This window comes from Balaenoptera ricei, chromosome 11 (genome assembly GCF_028023285.1).
Source record: "Balaenoptera ricei isolate mBalRic1 chromosome 11, mBalRic1.hap2, whole genome shotgun sequence".
Classification (NCBI taxonomy): Eukaryota; Metazoa; Chordata; class Mammalia; order Artiodactyla; family Balaenopteridae; genus Balaenoptera; species Balaenoptera ricei.
In genome coordinates this window covers 69844558-69861326 of record NC_082649.1, presented here as the reverse complement: position 1 = coordinate 69861326, position 16769 = coordinate 69844558, and the positions used below count along the sequence as shown (strand labels likewise).

The 16769-nt window shown below is 54.9% G+C and overlaps 1 protein-coding gene across 7 annotated transcripts in view; it reads right to left on the bottom strand.

Annotated features, from left to right (window-relative positions):
• The window catches only part of TEX264 (testis expressed 264, ER-phagy receptor), a 29755-nt gene extending 16038 nt beyond the window's left edge, over positions 1–13717 (bottom strand). Inside the window, exons 1-4 of one of the 7 annotated variants that reach the window (XM_059939780.1) lie at positions 13627–13717; positions 12555–12630; positions 9934–10225; positions 1322–1543 (exon numbers count right to left, since the gene is read on the bottom strand). In XM_059939780.1, the coding sequence (XP_059795763.1) occupies positions 1322–1543; positions 9934–10191 (480 nt within the window). In that variant the 5' untranslated portion in view covers positions 10192–10225; positions 12555–12630; positions 13627–13717. Of the gene's footprint in view, positions 1–1321; positions 1544–9933; positions 10226–12554; positions 12631–12883; positions 13009–13370; positions 13466–13626 lie in introns of those variants that run through there. The other 6 variants (XM_059939781.1, XM_059939779.1, XM_059939782.1 and 3 more) reach the window with 6 other exon arrangements.
• Positions 13718–16769: the final 3052 nt, after the last annotated feature.

Genomic DNA, 16769 nt, shown 5'->3' with positions numbered 1-16769 from the left:
CATGCCCTCTGTACACTCTGCTGCCTCAGCCATCCTCCAGGGCAAATACTGTCAATAGGCTCATGTCACCAAACATATTCACCAGCCCAATCCTCTCTGAGCTCCAGACTACACACATCACTGTGGACTCCACACCCCAACTAAGATGTCCCTCAGGCAGATCCCCCGACACAGCCCACAGAGCTGGCCCCCCAAACCAGTTCCTCCCTCCGCCCTCCATACCTCAGTAGAAAGCACCACTACATGCTCACCCACCTGCCCTGCCCAGAGGGGACTGCAACCTGTGACTCCTCCCACTCCTTCCCCTTCCCATCATCCAACCCATCCATAAATCCATCAGTTCTACCTCCAAAACAAATTGTCAGTCTCCACCCTTGTCTGCATCTCTACAGCTACTGCCCCAGCCCAAGCTGCCGCCATGCATGGCAGGATTCATAACAGCTTCAAAGCACCTCCACCCGGCCCCCATGAGCCACGGTCCAGCCTTACCCTGCCCAATGACAGCAGAGCCCATCTTGCACAGGCACAGCTCGGATCCTGGCTGGAACTCTGCAGTGACTTCCCACTGCCTTTAGATCAAACCCACGCTCCTCACCCTAGCTCTGCCTAGAACATTCTTACCGCCCCTCCAAGGGCTCTTCTAGGATTTTGCCTGAGAGGTTACCTCCTCCGAGAGGCTGTCCCTGACCACTCTGTGCACTTGGTTCCCCGCCTTTTCTCACCCTGTACTTTCCTAGCATGTGTCCCGTTTTTGTTTGACGTTATTACCTATCTCCACACCTCACTGTAAATGCCTATTTCATGCACCAATATCTCGCACCACATCCAGCATAGAACCTAGCACAGACACTCAATAAATACAAGTTGAACAGATGAATAAACAATCACTTCCAAGCCCAAATTGGGGTCATTTCCCTAGCACCCAAGTTTACAAAATGTTTTAGAGAAGGAGTAATTTACAACAGGGAAAGTTTGTCTCAGGGCCCTTGCTCTGCAGGGGCCAGCAGGATAGGGACAGGGTGGGTCTGGAGTGGGGGCTGAGCACTAAGGATGTCTTTGTTCCAAGTCAGAGCTTAAATGACAGGACTGGGTTTCTGAACAAACTACCCGTACTCCTGGGAGATGCTTGGGGCCCAGGAGGTCTCGGGTGTATGGAAGAAATGCCAGCAGCCTCTGCCCATCTTCCTAGCTCCACAGGCACCTGCTCCATGACGTGCTGCCCTCCCAAAATGGCCTTTTCCTCCCAGGCTAGGCAGGCCTCCCCAGAACCCACTCAAAGGACTGGCTGCCCCCTGACACACACACCAGACTTGTGTCTCACCTTGATGTAGGTGTCCAGGGCAGGATGGACACGGCGGGTAGCCAGCCAGATGGACAGGGGTGTGGTGTAGGGGAAGGTGGCCATCACCACATGGCTGGGTGCCGGGAAAGAGAACACCTTGAAGCCAAATTTCTGATAGAGTCGGATGAGCTCAGGGGAGGGTGACTTCTCACCTTCACTCAGAATGCTGCCCACCGCACAGCGGCACTTCTCAGGGGGCACCTGGGGAAGCAGAGCAGGGGTGTCAGGGTTGGGCAAAGGAAGGAGGCCCACAGACCTCCTGCTTCCTGGCTTCTTGCCAGCGTGGGCCTGGCAGAACCACTAGCTCCAACAAGCCACGCAGCCCCAGACACCATAATGGAGATGACAATTTCCTGCTGAAACCCGGCCTGTGGCATCCCGCTGCAGGACTCATCCATCCCTCCATTGCACAGGGCAGGCCCCTGCCGGCTGTGGAGGGGCCACAGAAGGGCTGGTCAGGAAGCAGAACTGAACTCTGGGTTGCTGATCAAACTGTGTGAGATCCTCTTCCCCAGGCTCTTAGGCAGGGCCAGCCATCATCAACAGGGCCTCAATACCTCCTCTCCAACCCACACCCTATCCTAAACCCTGCCCCACTTCCCAAGCCCCTTCTTGGCTGAGACTGCTGGTTCCCCCTAAGTCTCCCTGGACCCCTAGTACCTACACTTCACTTCACTCTGCTCCCCTCCCTCCCCTGGCTCCCACAAACCCCAGCCAGGTAAGGGCTCCTACTTGACTCTCCAACACTTCCTAGGCCTGACTCCAGGCCTGAAAGGGCCAGCACTTGCTTTTCCTTCTGGTATCAAGGGGTCCCAGTTTGTCTCACCTCCTGCCACCTGAATCTGTACCAGCCCCCAGGGGTATCTCTTCCTAAATCCAAGAGACTTACCACAGACCTTTTGCTCTCCATCCTGGGTTTTCCTCAATCTGAAGGCCCTACTCAGGGGCCACTGACCCCTAAATTTAAACTCCTTCTACCTCCACTTGCTCTTCTCCTCAGCCTACTTCCCCAGTACCGTGAAGTCATTTTTACCTGTCTCTGCCCTCCCATTGGCCTTTTCCAAGTCCTGTCAACAATCCCCCAGGGGTGTCTCAGCCCTGCTCTGCCTTTCTACTCTGGCCAATTCAGCCCTGTGCTTGGAGTCTCACTTTGCCTCAAACTTGGGAACTGACTCCCACCTCTGCGTAGTCCCTGGGGGTCACCTCCCACTCTCTGCAGCCCTGATCCCCTTGAATCCTATGTCATTAAGCATAACTCAGGGCTTTCGTGGCAGGCAATATGGTGCAGTGGTCAGGACCACAACTCTGGGAGAGGCAGGCCTGGGTGTGAATCTTGAGTCCTGTGCTTTGGATGAGTCCCTTGGTTTCCTGAAGCCCCAGTTCCTTGATATCAACTTACAGAATTGTAAGATGCTTCACATGAGGACTGAGCATGGTTCAGCAAGTGCTCCATATTTGTTGTCAGTTATTAGTAGCTATGACACCGGCCAAACAAGTAACCACTGGCCCAGGATGCCCATCTACCCAAACCTCTGAACATGTAGCTCCTCCCTGCCCATCCTTCAGGTCCAAACACCCTCTTGGAGAGCCTCTCAGGGTGGCTCAATGGCAACCCCCACAGACTCCAATACTGTGCTGTAAACTCTTACCCACATCAAGTCAACCTTGCAGCTCAGTCACTTCTCTCAACCTCACGCTCCTCCCACCCTACCCAGAGGTGCTGGAGAGCACTGCAGTACCACCTCTTGTCTCTAGATGGTGCAACTGCCCCATTCACACCCAAGACTTGAGGATGGCCAGAGAGGCAGGTGGTTCTGGCAGGCCTCCTGCTGACAGACCAAGGGACAGTGTCTGCGGCAAAGCCCATCTTCATGTTCCTAACTAACCCTAGCGACCTATGCTATACAAAACATCCAATACAGGTTAAACAGAGAAATGGATGGAAGGTCAATTGATAATCTCCTCTCCAACACCTGGCCTGCCCGGGTTTGGGTCCCAGGGTCTTGATCACCTCAGCAGCCCTCACAAACCTTCCAGCTCCACATCCTTCTCAGTCCCCCAAAGGCACCAGAACACCTGTGATCATCCTGCTTAGAACCTTTCAATGGATCCCAATTCACCTCTATGACGAAACTCCCGAGGCCAGCATGCAAGGCTGTCTCAGGGTGGCCCACACAACACACTGCCTGGATTTGTCCACACACTCACCTAGCACTCCTTTTCTGCATCCCTAGGCCTGAGTAGGGGCCAAGACCCAGGTGGGCAGGCGCCCACTAATCATGTGAGTGGCAGAGGGAGAGACAAATCCGGGCTCTGGCAAGCCAGCCTTACCAGCCTCCTCTCCTACCACACCCCCACACAGAACTATTTGCAGCTCCCCAAACATGCCACATCCTCCCATGCTTCCTCCCTTTGCGCAGGCGACTTCCTCTGCCTGGAATGTCCTCGTAACCCTACCGCAGAGTCCTTTCTGCCTGGGAAACTCAACCATCCTTCAAGACTCAGCTCAACCCTCCTCCTGAAAGCCTCTGTTGCTCCTCACTAAGCAGCCCCTCCCCTCTGATCCCAAAATGCCCACCAGAGGGAGCAGTCTTGTGCTGCACTGTAAGGAGGTGGCCTCTCCTCCTCCCCACCACTCCAGGCCTCTAGGGGGAAAGGTCCAGGATCCTGTGCACATAAGTTCTTCAGCGATAGTACAGGCATGCATGCATAAACCTGCTCGCACAGGCTCTGCATCATGAGCAAACCTCCTCTCCCTCTACCTTGAAAAAGGAGGAACTCTTGTCATGGGGGAGGGAAGCAGCTAATAAGGAGACAGGGCTCCTGAGATCTTGGGCACGGGGACTCCCTTCCTGCCTGAGCAACTTTTCAATTCCAGAAGTGAGAACACTTCCTGCCCCTTCCCTTGTCCAAGTGGCTAAGGGGCAGACTCGGAGGTTACCCAGCAAGCCCACCACCTGCTAAGCAGCCCCATACCAAGCGGGAGCTGGGAGACAGCTGAACCAGGCACCAGCAAGGAAGAGATGGGACAGGGCCTAAGACAGGCTGGGGAGTGGCAAGGCTGGTCTCAAGAGCAGGGGAAGGCTTTCCTGGGCTCCCAGGAGAGCCCAGGCCTACCTCCAGGGGAATGGCCCACTGAGATGGTGAAGGGCCCTGAAAGGAGGAGCGTCTTGATGGCTAGAAACCCCACCCACCTTGGTTCAATACAATGTCTTTATTTGGGCCTGACCTTCGAAGGGCAGGCTGGGCCTTCTAGTTCTAGCTGCCTTCTCCCTTTCTTCCCTGTATCAGTCATTTCTCTGGGTACCTATGACCAGAACAAGAGCTGGACCAGAACTAGCACCAGCAAGGAACCATACCAGGGAGACAGGGCAGTGGCCAGACCCACCAACAATTTCAGTAAGGTAGGCCCATCCAGAATCTGCCCTCAGAGCAAAAGTGCTAGGAAAGAGATACCAGAGTTATCTCCTTCAGGCTGTGAGGCCTCTTGAGCCCTAGCATTCTAAGAAGAGGACAATCTACTTGGAACCTACAGCTTCCGGGTACAAGCTGGCCCTACTGCCCCTTCCGGAGAGGCCTTGCAGTACCTTGCTGACCCTGCTGTGTGAGGTCATAGCGAAGAGAGGGTCTCTGCCTGGCCAAGACCTCACTGAATCTGGAAACTGGACAAGATCAATAAATTCCAGGGTCCAGGAAGAAAAAAATGGTGTCAGCTAGCCCAGACCAAACCCAGCCTTTGGGTTCACTAGAAATGGGCCACCCCAGGTCCATAACCTGCATAATCTGACTGGGACAGCTGCACTGTCTGCCAATCCCAGACCCAGAGGGATACCTTGACTCCTCCCTGGCCAGACTACCCAGCCCACCTTTCCACAGGGGCCTGCAGTTAACCTGCTGTGAGCAGAAACCTAGATTCCATCTAGCAGAAAATCATCATGGGGTACCTGGGGTAGGCGATGGCCTGGGCCTCCAGGAAGCATCAGCTCAGCTCACATTCCCATTGCCCTTGTTGAGGGCTCAATCCTGGGAAATCTTACTCCCTCACCCCACCCCTTCCCAGGCTCCATGTGACCTCAGTGCCTCCAGGGAGAGGAGGGGGCACCATCCCCACATATACTGAAGGGGAAGTACGGCACAGGCCTATGTCAGAAAACTCTTACTGGTCTCAGCCCCTGCAGACGTGGTGACCGTAAACCAATTCTCAGTGGACTAGGGGGAAAAAGAAACTTCAGTGTGGTCTAGTTCACTAAAGGCAGTACCCAACCGCCACCAGTCCCCTCCCCAAACCCCTCCATGCCTGGAGGCAGCACCCCCTCCTAGGCCTTGCCCAGGTGAGCTGAACAGGCTGCCATGCTCCACCGGCCTCAGCCAAGCTCCCCACAAGGGCAAGCAAGCAGGCAGGTTACTTAAGCCCCAAACACAGCAGTGGAGGCAGTGGCAGCAGAGGGTGGGGCAGAAGGAGGAGGGCCAGGCTGGCAGACAGGACACACCCATGGGCACGGCAACAGCAGCCCAGCCACGAGGGCCTGTTCACAGGTCAGAACTGGTTAGGATCAAATAAGGTGCTCAGGGTCCTCTCCACCTCCTTCCCAACACCCAAGGCTCCCAGAGGAACTAGGCCCAGGAGGGGAGGCAAAAGTCACTGTCCAAGCAGGAGAGAGAGGGCAGAACTATACAAGGGCAGGACAGAACTGGGTCTCTGTGTGTGTGTGTGTGTGCGTGTGCGTGTGCGTGTGCTGAGGTAAGGGGGGTGGAGAGGTGGGGACAGATCCTTGACTGACTCTGGAATCACCCCCTTCCCTTGGCACTTAGAAGAGGAAATGACGAGACTTCCCTGGTGGTCCAGTGGTTAAGACCCAGCACTCCCAATGCAGGGGGCCCGGGTTCAATCCCTGGTCAGGGAACTAGATCCTGAATGCTGAGACTGGGAGCCTGTGTGCCGCAACTAAGACCTGGTGCAGCCAAACAAACAAACAAACAAATATTTTTTAAAAAATCATTGACTTAAAAAAAAAAAGAGGAAATGGCCACACTCCATGAAGGCGGTGTCCTGGAGAGGAGAGGGACACCTATGAGCCACATAGGTGGCTGTCAACTTCTTGCCACATGCTCCTTCCTTCCCCCCACCTCCACCAAGGTCCTCAGGGATGAAGAACGGAATCCTTCCTCCTGCACCACAAGAACCACTCGCCCAGATCTTACAGGCTTATCCCATGAGAACTCCAAAATATAGGGCTGGCTGGCTGACATACAGACATACATATGCATCTCCAGGATATATATGCTCAAGCAGCATCTCATATGAAATGGTCCACTGCAATCGCCACAATCTTGCCTTGTTGGTACCCTTTTCTGTGTCACTTCCTGAGCCCAGAGCCAGACCAGGGGAGCCTCACCAGGCCTTTCTCAGGAACCAGCCTCCTTCTGTCCAGCTGAGGCCTGGAAGGGGTGTGGCTGGGGAGCTGTCAGTCTTATATCTCACGGGGGTGGGCGGCACCCACAGCACATGGCCACCTCTCACCTGGTCACTCACTGCCCCACTCACAGAACCTGAAATAGCCTCACTTCCTCCCACACTCAGAGAAGCAGGTTCTGGCTCCTGTTGTGTTGTGCTGTGCTGGGGAGGGTGGAATGGGGATGGGACACTCCACAGCTCAGCCTATATCCTGTCCCTTCCTTCTGTGAACCATAATACGCAGGGCCCCATGCTGGACACCGCTGTAGGAGGCAGCTAGGGAGCAGAAAGCTTGGCTTCTTGGCCTTCCCCAGGACTGGATGAGGCCTGTCCTTCAGGCTTCCCTGACACCCCCCACCCCGACTGAGACGGCCTGAGGGCTGGGCCCCTTGGTCCCCACTGTGCAGCAGTGCCCAGGACAGAGTGGCACAGACAGGGTGCTCAAATATTTGCTAAATGAAAATAAAAAAGCATGAGTAAACTCAGATAGTACCGCACCTCCTGCTAACTGCTCCTTACTCTCCTCCTCTATAGTATCAGCAGTGTGGACCCAGAGGCTTCAGGTCCTTATGGACCAGATAGTCTATGATAGCCATGAGCACCTGAAGCCTGGGGGTCCAGGGTTCCCTGAACCTTTTAGGATCTCTGCCAGGCAGGTGAGCCATCGCAGGTGTCAGGGTGTGACCCAGCTCTGAATAGGGACACAAGTTTCTTACAGAGTGACCCAGGACTGGGATGGACAGGATCAGAGGGGCCACTTTAACATATATATTCATTCTCTGTGCCAACCAGACGGTCACAGCCAGGCCTAGGGTCTAAGCCTGGGTTATGAGTGCCCAGCCTAACAACCCCTCATCACACCTAATTAGCATGAGTGTTTTTTCCACCCATTTTTTGTTGTTGTTACAACAACTTCTTGAGGGCAAGGTACTGGGGTGAATGCCTCACCTATGTCACTTAATTTAACCCTTGCCAGCCTACCTATAAGCAGGTATTTTTAACATTACTCTGCAGATGAGGAAATGGAGGCTCAGAGAGGGTATGTGGTATGCCCAATATCACACAGCAGGACAGTGGTGAGACAGAATCAAAACCCAGGACTACTAACCTTGAGTCTGTCCTCTCAGGCCATGGGCCCCCAGACTGGTATCCAAGTCGGGCTGTGCCCAGCCAACCCCGGAAACCCAAGTCCCACCATCTCAGACAGTCCACCACACCTCCAGGAGAGCTGTACGGTGGGCTGCTTGGAGGTGGCTGGGTCAGGAGGCCATAGGGAGAGTGTCCCATGCCAGGATTCTTCTATCTCACTCTTCCCTGAGCCAGCCTCCAGCAATGACCCAAAGGTACGGTGCTGCCTTGGCCCTTTCCCATTCTGGAATTAGCACCTCCAACTCAAGAGGCAATGTACTGCTTCTGGAACAGGACATGCCGGTGAGGAAAGAGGCAGCTGCAAGGACCCTCATCCCTCCCACTGAGGTCTTGCAGAGGGTTCCAACTGGGTCAGATGTGGAAGGAGGGGCAGGGACCAGGGGAGGGTAGAGGAGGGACAGGGACTTACACAAGAGACCCCTGCAAGGGTGGGGGCCCGGCATCTGGTCTAGGAGCTTCCCATAGCCCTGTGCCTGCCCCATCCCACTTGGGTCCCAGTGTTCTTGACTGTCACTTAGTGCCACCTCTGAGCCATGTGACCTCAAAACCTCAATGTCTACTCATCCCTCAACCAGGCCATATCACCTCTCACCCAGACCCAGCCCAATCTCCTCGATGGCCCCCTGCCTCGTCTCCTTCTCTCCTCCACCTGCCATCCGCTTAGTTCCCTAAATCAAAGGTGGCAAATTGTGCTGTACCTTTCCTCCCAACCTACTGTACCTCCCACCACCTGGCCCAGCAAACCCTTCTACATCTTTCTCTGCCCACCACGTGTTCACTTGCCACACTTCCTCTGTCATCCGACATCTGCAGGCCTGCACTTTGCAGTTCCCCTTAGCCAGAAGGCCTTCCCAGTAGAGCAAAATTCTACTTATGACAGAAGACCTCCTCTCTGAGCCTCCCTGGCAGACTTGAGGCAAACCCACAGCTCGCTCAAAGTTCTGTGAGCATCGAACACAGTGTCTTGCTGGAGATGCATCTGTATAGGGCTGACTTGCCAACCACACAAAGCTTCCTGAGGGCAGGGCCATGTCTGTTCATCTCCAGAGTGCAGGTGTCAAGCAGAACCTGGCACAGAGAGGGAGTCAGCACAGCCTTGTTTCGACTGAGTACCCCATTGAGGCCTGTTCAGCACATGGTATGGAGGCTATAGGCCTTGCCCACTTGAGCTCTCCAGGCAAGAAAACCAGAGCTGGGGATTCTCAATGCCTGGTGTGCCAAGGCTCAGAGCTGGAGGCTCCAGCTGGAGGCTGGAGAACCCTTGGCAGAGCTGCCAGCCCATGCAGCTGTGGGCAGCACCACCTCATGGCATGGCAGGAGGCCACATTGGTGAGTCCTGATTCACCACAGGCTGTAAATACAGCCATATGCCCACAGGGTGCCACTGATGTCAGGTTAGTCTCTGACCCCAGCATATTGGACATTCTGGACAGCTCACCTGGCTCCACCTGCCCCCAAAGCACTCTCCCAACCAGCTTGATGTCCAAAGAAATGCCTTATCCTTGGGCCAGGGGACACCATAATGGCTGGAAGATTCCACCTTCTTTCAGCATGAGAGCTGAAAGAGGGAAGACAAAGAAACAAGATATGACCCCAAAGAGAGGGCAGCATCTGAAATGGCCTGGTCTTAGAGTGCTGGCTTCAAATGGGGCTGAGGGAGGGACAGAAGAGGAGGCAACAGACCAAGGCCCCCTCAGAGGCTAGGGACTCACAGTGGTGTGGCCCCCTGCACTCAGAAGTCCATGGGCAGAGACAAGCCAGGAAAATTAGATCGGGACAAGTAGAAAGCCAGCATATGGATGTCTGGAGCAGAAGTCCAGATTAAATCTGGAAGGAGCTTCAAGCTCAGAGAGGAGGTGGTGTGCACAGCCAGCTCAACGATTTCCCCATCCCTTCCTCAGAAACCAAAACACCCCTTGCCCAACAAGCCCTGCCCCATGTCTGTCCATGGGGTAGAACCCCAGCCAGCGCCCAGGAGGCTCCTTACCGTGCGGGGGTTGTCATAGTAGACGGCAACGGAGCGGAGCTTGGGGGAGACACTGCAGCTCTCTGTGAAAAGCCGCCCAGTTTCACCATAGGGCCCCACGTGGAACTTGTAGGCCACAGTGACGTTGCGGACGGGGGGTGAGCCAGCACTCACTGCCACCCCAGCCAGCAGCCCTGAGTACCCAGCAAAGGCCAGCAGCGTCAGCAGCAGCAGCAGAGTCAGGCCCCCAATCAGGCCCAGGAGTAGCAGGTCCGACATGGCTCTGTGCCCCCCACGCCGCACCCCAAGGCAGCTGCAAAGGAGACAGAAGGAAAAGGTGGCTGGTAGCCTGTCTGACCAATGTGCCCACCTTCCCGCCAGCCAGTTCTGGCCCAACCTCAGCCCTGCCTTGGGTGCTCTGATGCAGGAGAGGCAGGAGCCAGAGGTATCTACACACAGAGTGACCTAGAAGGGAGTTACAAAGGATGACTGAAGCTACAGGCCTCTTTATTTCTTAATCACAACTGTTGAGGCTCTCAGAGCAGCTCTGTCAGCTGGCAGCCTTGGTCACACCTGGGGTAGCTGAGTCATAGAGGGGCACAGGAGTGAGTCAGCCAGGGACATACTCCTGGCCCTGACCAGCCGCCCCTGCTGGGCCAGACGTCAGCCAGCCTGCCTTTTCCCCACATTGCCTCTTCCTTACCACAACTGAGCCACACTGCCTGCCCAGTCTCCCCAAGCCTCATGGGCCACTGCCAAAGGGAGGACGGGCAAGCACAGGGCCCAAACACTTATTTAAAAACAGGGAAACCATGAGGAACAAAACGTCAAGGGGAAAAATGTGCCACAGGAAGGGACTCTTGTAGGAAGCTCTCCTTTGCTAAGCACATCTGGCCCGCGAAATACTGCTTTCCAACAAGCTCACCCATCCAGAACCAAAGGAGAGACGAGGTTAAAATAGCCTGAGCAGGCAGAACAAAGTCCAGCACTATGCTTCCCAGACTTGAGCGGAGCTACCGGTGCTAACAAGCTTCGTCTCACTTTTCCAGTCCATAGATTAGAATCAGCAAGGAAGAGGAGGAGGAAAAGACTGCTAGAAGTTGGAGACACAACAGGTAGCGGTGAGAGTTAACCACAGCTGGAGCATTTCATCCCATGGTGGAGGGGTGCTAGCCTGGCAGGGAGCCACACCTGGGGTCCACTTGCTGCCCTGTCCCTCCCCCTTCCTTCCCTTCTCCCCAACATCTCCAGATGTTTGGAATTCAGTTTTTGTGGTTCTGATCTCCCCACCTGGCCTCCTGTACTAGGTAGTTTACAGGAAGCCATCCTGGGGTAGGTATGCTGGGGCAGGGCGGCGGTGTCTTTTTTCCTTTTTGTGTATGTCATTTATCTGACAATTCTCCCTCTTCCTCAATGGCCTTTCCCTGTTTCCCCTATTTGGTATTTGCATGGTACAAGCAATAAAGATACTTGTTTCAGGGGAGAAAAAAATAAAAAGCAGAGAAGCTATCAAAGAGCAGGCCTAGGGACACAATACGTAGGTTGGTGTATGAGCCATTCAAGACAGACTGCCTGGAACTCCATGAAACTTGGGGCCAGAAGACTAACCCTCTTACACAGAGGGCTTGACCTGCGTCACCCAGGAAAAAAAAAAAAATCACACCACAGAGAAGACTATTTAAAGAGGAATGGAAGCATCTGACCCATTGGAGGAACATTCTCACCCCAAGTACTTAAAATTTTAAAAGCTTTAGGAGCTGAAAATCAACATGTCGGCCCTATGGAAAACAGCTGTATGGAATAATTTGTTCCCTGTGGGTTCTGGGTATCAAAATTTTTTGCTGAAAAACTGTCTTTGGAGTCAATGTGCACACAGTGTTTGTCTCACAAAAAACACAAAGTAAACTTCTAAACCTTTGGCATCATGACCTTGAGGTGTCTCACACTGGTCTTCTCACCGACCCCTGTTCCTGCCCCCCAGCTGCGCTTGTTTTGGACGCGTTCCCTGTCCTACTCAACTTGCCTCCAGTTAGTTTCACTCCTGTTTTCTTCGATGATAATGATGATAAATCTTTCACTGAGTACTTACTATATGCTAGGCACTGTCTAAATGTTGAAACACAGCTACTTCATTAATCCTCAAAACCAGGTGGGTATGGATCAGAAAACAAGTGGTTAGAGATTAAGAGGCTTGCCCAAGGTCACAAAAGAACTAAATAGAGCCACCTGGACAAAATGCAGGCAAGGAATCCAAGTAGTCTGATTCCAGGCCCCCACTTCCACTTTCTCTCTCCTCCCTGGGAACAGGACTTCCAGAAAAGCCCAAGCATTTAATCCATGTTGGACATCTCTGAACCCAAGGCTCTCAGCTGGAAGCTCTCAGCATCTAAGTCTCCCACTCATCCTGGGAGTGACCAGCCCTCACTATGACCTACCCCCATCCTCTCAGCTGCACACTCCCTGTCTCCTGAAAGGAGCTTAGTTCCCACCTTTCTCTTCCTCTCACCTCCTAAACTGCTCAAAAGAGGGGTGAAAGGTACCTGGGGGCCGCAGAGCTTTGGTCAGCCCAGGAAGGAGGCAGGGCAATGGAAATTTCCCCTTTACTCAAGAGAAAGGGAAGGAGAAGGACTGGGGAAGCTCACCTCTAAAGCCAGTCTCAATTTTAGCAACTCATGGCATCCAGCACGGCAGGGACCAAATGCTCCAAGTGCTCCAGGGCTGGGGGCAGAAAGAAAATAACCACTGAGCCGGGCACCCTGCCCTGACTGATCTCTTTTCAGGGAAAGCCCACAGGAGCCTCTACAAGAACTCTCTCCCCGCCCCAAGGTTACACTCTCCACCATGTCCTCAGATCCCTTAGGGAAATCAGAAGCCAAATTCCGCCTCAAAAATGTCATCTCTTCACTAGACCCCTGCTCATATATCCCTGTTCTTGGAGAGCCCTCTTCCTGGAGAGCTCCAGCCACCGCACCTGGCCCTGACACAGCCCCTGCCGCTGACCCTGGGCAGGTTGTGACCCCTCTCGGGCCTCGGTTTCTCCTCAGGTTAGAGGCCCAGGCGGAGCGTCTGGGCGGGCTGCCCCGCGCTGGCTTCCCGAGGCTGCTCACGTGCGCCGCGGCGGCCGGCCTCGCCCTTAAAGGGCCCGCTGCAGGCAAAACTTTGGCACTCGGGGGACGCGGGAAGACGTGGAGTCTGAGGGGCCTGCGCGGGAAGGACGGGACGCTACCTCCACTCTGGGCTTCCAGCCCCTGCTCACCCTCGCCTGGCTTATTTACCCAGCCCTTTTCTTTTCAGCCACGACCTCACGGGGTCCCAGGCACCTCTGCAACTTAAAGGAAGTTAAAAGTTTGCAGCCAACGCTTCGAGGCGCGGCCTCAGGAGACGGGGGCGGAGTTAAAGTACGGTTCTGGGCTCAGTCTTCGTGCTCCCCACCCCCTCGCCCGCCCCGGCTCCCTTGCCTCCGGGCGTGCCCTGCACTCGTGGCCGAGGCAGAGGGTGATCCGGGATGGTAGGCTGGTCCAAGTTCGCGTTCGGGCCCTTGGACCGGCCGGGGCGAGCTGTGGGCGAGACGAGATGCAAAGAGCGGCTGGGCCGCGGGGGGTCACGGTGGGGACGCGGGGGGCCCTGAGGTTGCGCCCGGGCGGACTGAGGTTCCAGGCCCTCGGCGCGCGTGGAGCCGCCCCGGCGTGAACACCTCCCCGCCCCGGGCCTCACCTCAGCTGCCGCCCGCCGCGGACGCCGATCAGCGCACGCGGTTAAGGGCTGAGTCGTGGAGCCTGCGCGCGCCCGCCGCGCACGCTCGCTCCGCCCCCTCACACGGCAGGACGTGGCCGTGGCCGTGGGCGCGTGCGCGCGGGACCCGATGGGCAGAAGCCTGCCCCGCCCCGTATCCAGGGCAACAAACGTGAGCCTGTCAGGGGCCGAGCCTGTCAGGGGCCGAGCCTGTCCCGTACCTTCATGCCTCCCACAAACTACTGGGTTGCAGACGGTGATTTAGGAACAACCTCTTAACTTCAGGGTTGTCGAGAGCACCCCAGACATGAGGGGAAGTAGAGAGGCAGTGTGGGGTCCCGGAAGGCGGCACCGGAAAGGATCGTTTGAAGAGGCTTGGGAAGTGCAGCACGGCAGTAAAAGTCTGGCATTTGTACCACCCTAGTTACTGCTACTTTCTCTCACTGAGGCTTCGCGACAGACCTGGGAACCGGGCAAGGCAGGGCCACTTGCTCCCGTTTTACAGCTGAGGCTCAGGGAAGAAGCAGGATCCAATCTCCGGACAGCGCAAATATCAGCTTCCTACCTCCAACACTCCACCCTTACCTCCCCCTTCCCCCCCCCCTCAAACGGAGCACAGGGGTGATCATTCATCCATCCAACATTTATTGAGTACCGCTCCCTGCCAGTACAGTTCTAGGGGCTGCGGATACCAAGTGAACAAAACCAAGGCCCCGCCCTCCTGGAGCTCACCGGGGAAACGCCCCCCTTCCAGGCTCCTCCCTCAGTACCCTAGACGCGGCTGTGGGAGGCAGGTCTGCCCTTCTAGCTTAAGTATTCTAGATAACCCTCCAAGTCAACTGTAAGTTCGTTGAAGACAGGTTCAATCTTCAGCTCGTATTTCTGAGGATCTAGAAACAGCAAAGCACTCTTCTCGGGCCCCAAAGATAAAACCTCGCCCTCTTGAGAGGCCCAGTCTTGCAGTGGAGGGGATGGGGGAGATGACAACTATGCTCGTAAGATTGGCTACAAGACAGGCGGGGCCAAGAGCTACTTTGGTGCCCTTCACATAGAGGATTGATGTTTGGGAGGTGAATCATCTTTTTGTGGATCCCATTACTGTACTAGCAAAGGGCAGACTGGACACACAGAGGCACTTGTAGCCGGTTTCCTTTCCTTCTGCTTCACATTTGTTCTGCCCACAGGCAGGGAAGACTGAACCTCACCCACAGGGCTCTGAGCCAACTAGCGGAATGGGTAGCTGACTCCTCAGAGGCACTCAGGGCTGGGCTGGCAAGGTCGTGGCAGTTGTTTTGCTGATGAACATCAGGCACAAGATCAAACCCTTTGGGTGCCCCAGGCAACAGGACTATACACTTGGAAGCATTTCCTGTGAGACGAGGAAGGGCCAGTACCCTCAAGAGACAGACAGCCTCTGTATGGTCAGTTCTGCTTCTCAGAAGCTATGAGCTTCTCCCACGAAACTGTTGTCTGGAGCTGCCCTTTCATAACTTGTCCTGTCTGCTCACTTCCTTTAGCTTGGTTGGGGAACTCCAGAGCCCCATGTCAGAGTTCAGGATGTGCCTTAGGAGCTTCAGCACCTCTGTGGTGAAAGTAGAGTTGGCCTGTGACTGGGGCTGCAGGCCATCAGCTTCCCAGGCTTCATTGCAGGCTGCTCCCAACAAAGCAAGCCCTGTCCTCCCCCGGATCCCTGCAAGGCCTCCACTAGCCACCAGGAGGCAGTAGCCCAGGCACTTTCCACTACCCCTTGCAGCAAGTCTGAGCAGAGCTGATCACCTAGCCATCTGCCTCACCCATGCTCCACTCCCACTCCTATCTCCCAATAGCACATATTCTCCTCTCATGAGCCCAGACTTGGCCTTTGTCTCCTCCTGCCTTCCTCTGTCCAAAGAATTCCTACAGAAGCGCTTTAACTCTCGCTTAGTAAATTCCAGAGAATGTTTCCCCAAAGTTGGGAAACTAAAGCATAGACCATCCCCTCCTTCCCTACCTCTTCATGCTCCAAAGCCCTTGTTAGTTCTCTGAGGCAGTGGTTAGATCCTCTAATTCAGATGACAAATGGAGAACACACATGCAATGTAAGATGCTCTGCAAACCCTGCCACCAGCCATCTCCCCCCCTCTGAAGGCACTGATGCTGTGCCCAATCCCTGGCCACTCACAGCCTAGTTAGGGCTGCCCCTGCAGGACTTGCCATGACTGAGGGACCAGCTAGCCTCAAGCCACTCTGAGTCAGCTTCGCTGTTTCCTCTAGAGCCAGGAAATGCGGTCCTCTTCAGGTGAGCAAAGGCAGAAAATGCCTAATGAACCCCACTGCATAAAAAGAGCCTGCCAGCAGTCTGCCCTCTGTTCCCACCCCCCACCTTCACAGGTGCCATCTCAGCATCCACTATGCTCTAAGTTATATCCCTTTCACCACCACCCAGCCAAACAGCTGTTCAGACAATTCCCTGATCAAACAACACTGCCTTCTTCAGTTTAAATTTTATTTTACAAAAAGAGAAATAAAGAAAACTGATAGGCAGTTATACTTACAATTGTTCTGTTTGCTTTTTTAAAAAAGTGACATGAAACACAAGTAAAAATAAATACGTCATAGAAACAGCCAGTTGCCCAGTCTCTGGGGCAGGAGCACCTGCCCTGCTGAGAGAGGAGGGAAGCCCATGATCACACCAGCAGCTGGAACACCCAGCTACAGATGTTCCTCAAAGCCAGGCGCAGGTCCCAGGCCTCAGGGGGTGTCCTGAAGAAAGAAGATGGAAAACCAAAGCCAGGTGCCAGGTCCCTGGGGCCACCTCATCTCTCCCCCACCCCACTCCTCCTGGCAGCAGTGTGGCCTTAGTGGTTATCCATTGTGACCCCCTCAACCCACCTGGACCCCCTTCCCCGACCCCTCTGGAGAGGGTACAGGAAAAAAACAGTCTTGGGCGGGCTGAGGGGATTCTTCTGGTTGAGTCCCCAGCCCACCCTGAGTAACACAACCAGATAACAGTTTACACCCACGTGCACAAGGGCATGCGTGTGCACACATACACTCTGTCTCACACACACACACACACACACACCCACACACACACACACAAACCTGGGCTGAGCTCTCTTCCAGGGGAGGGCCCTGGGTCAGGT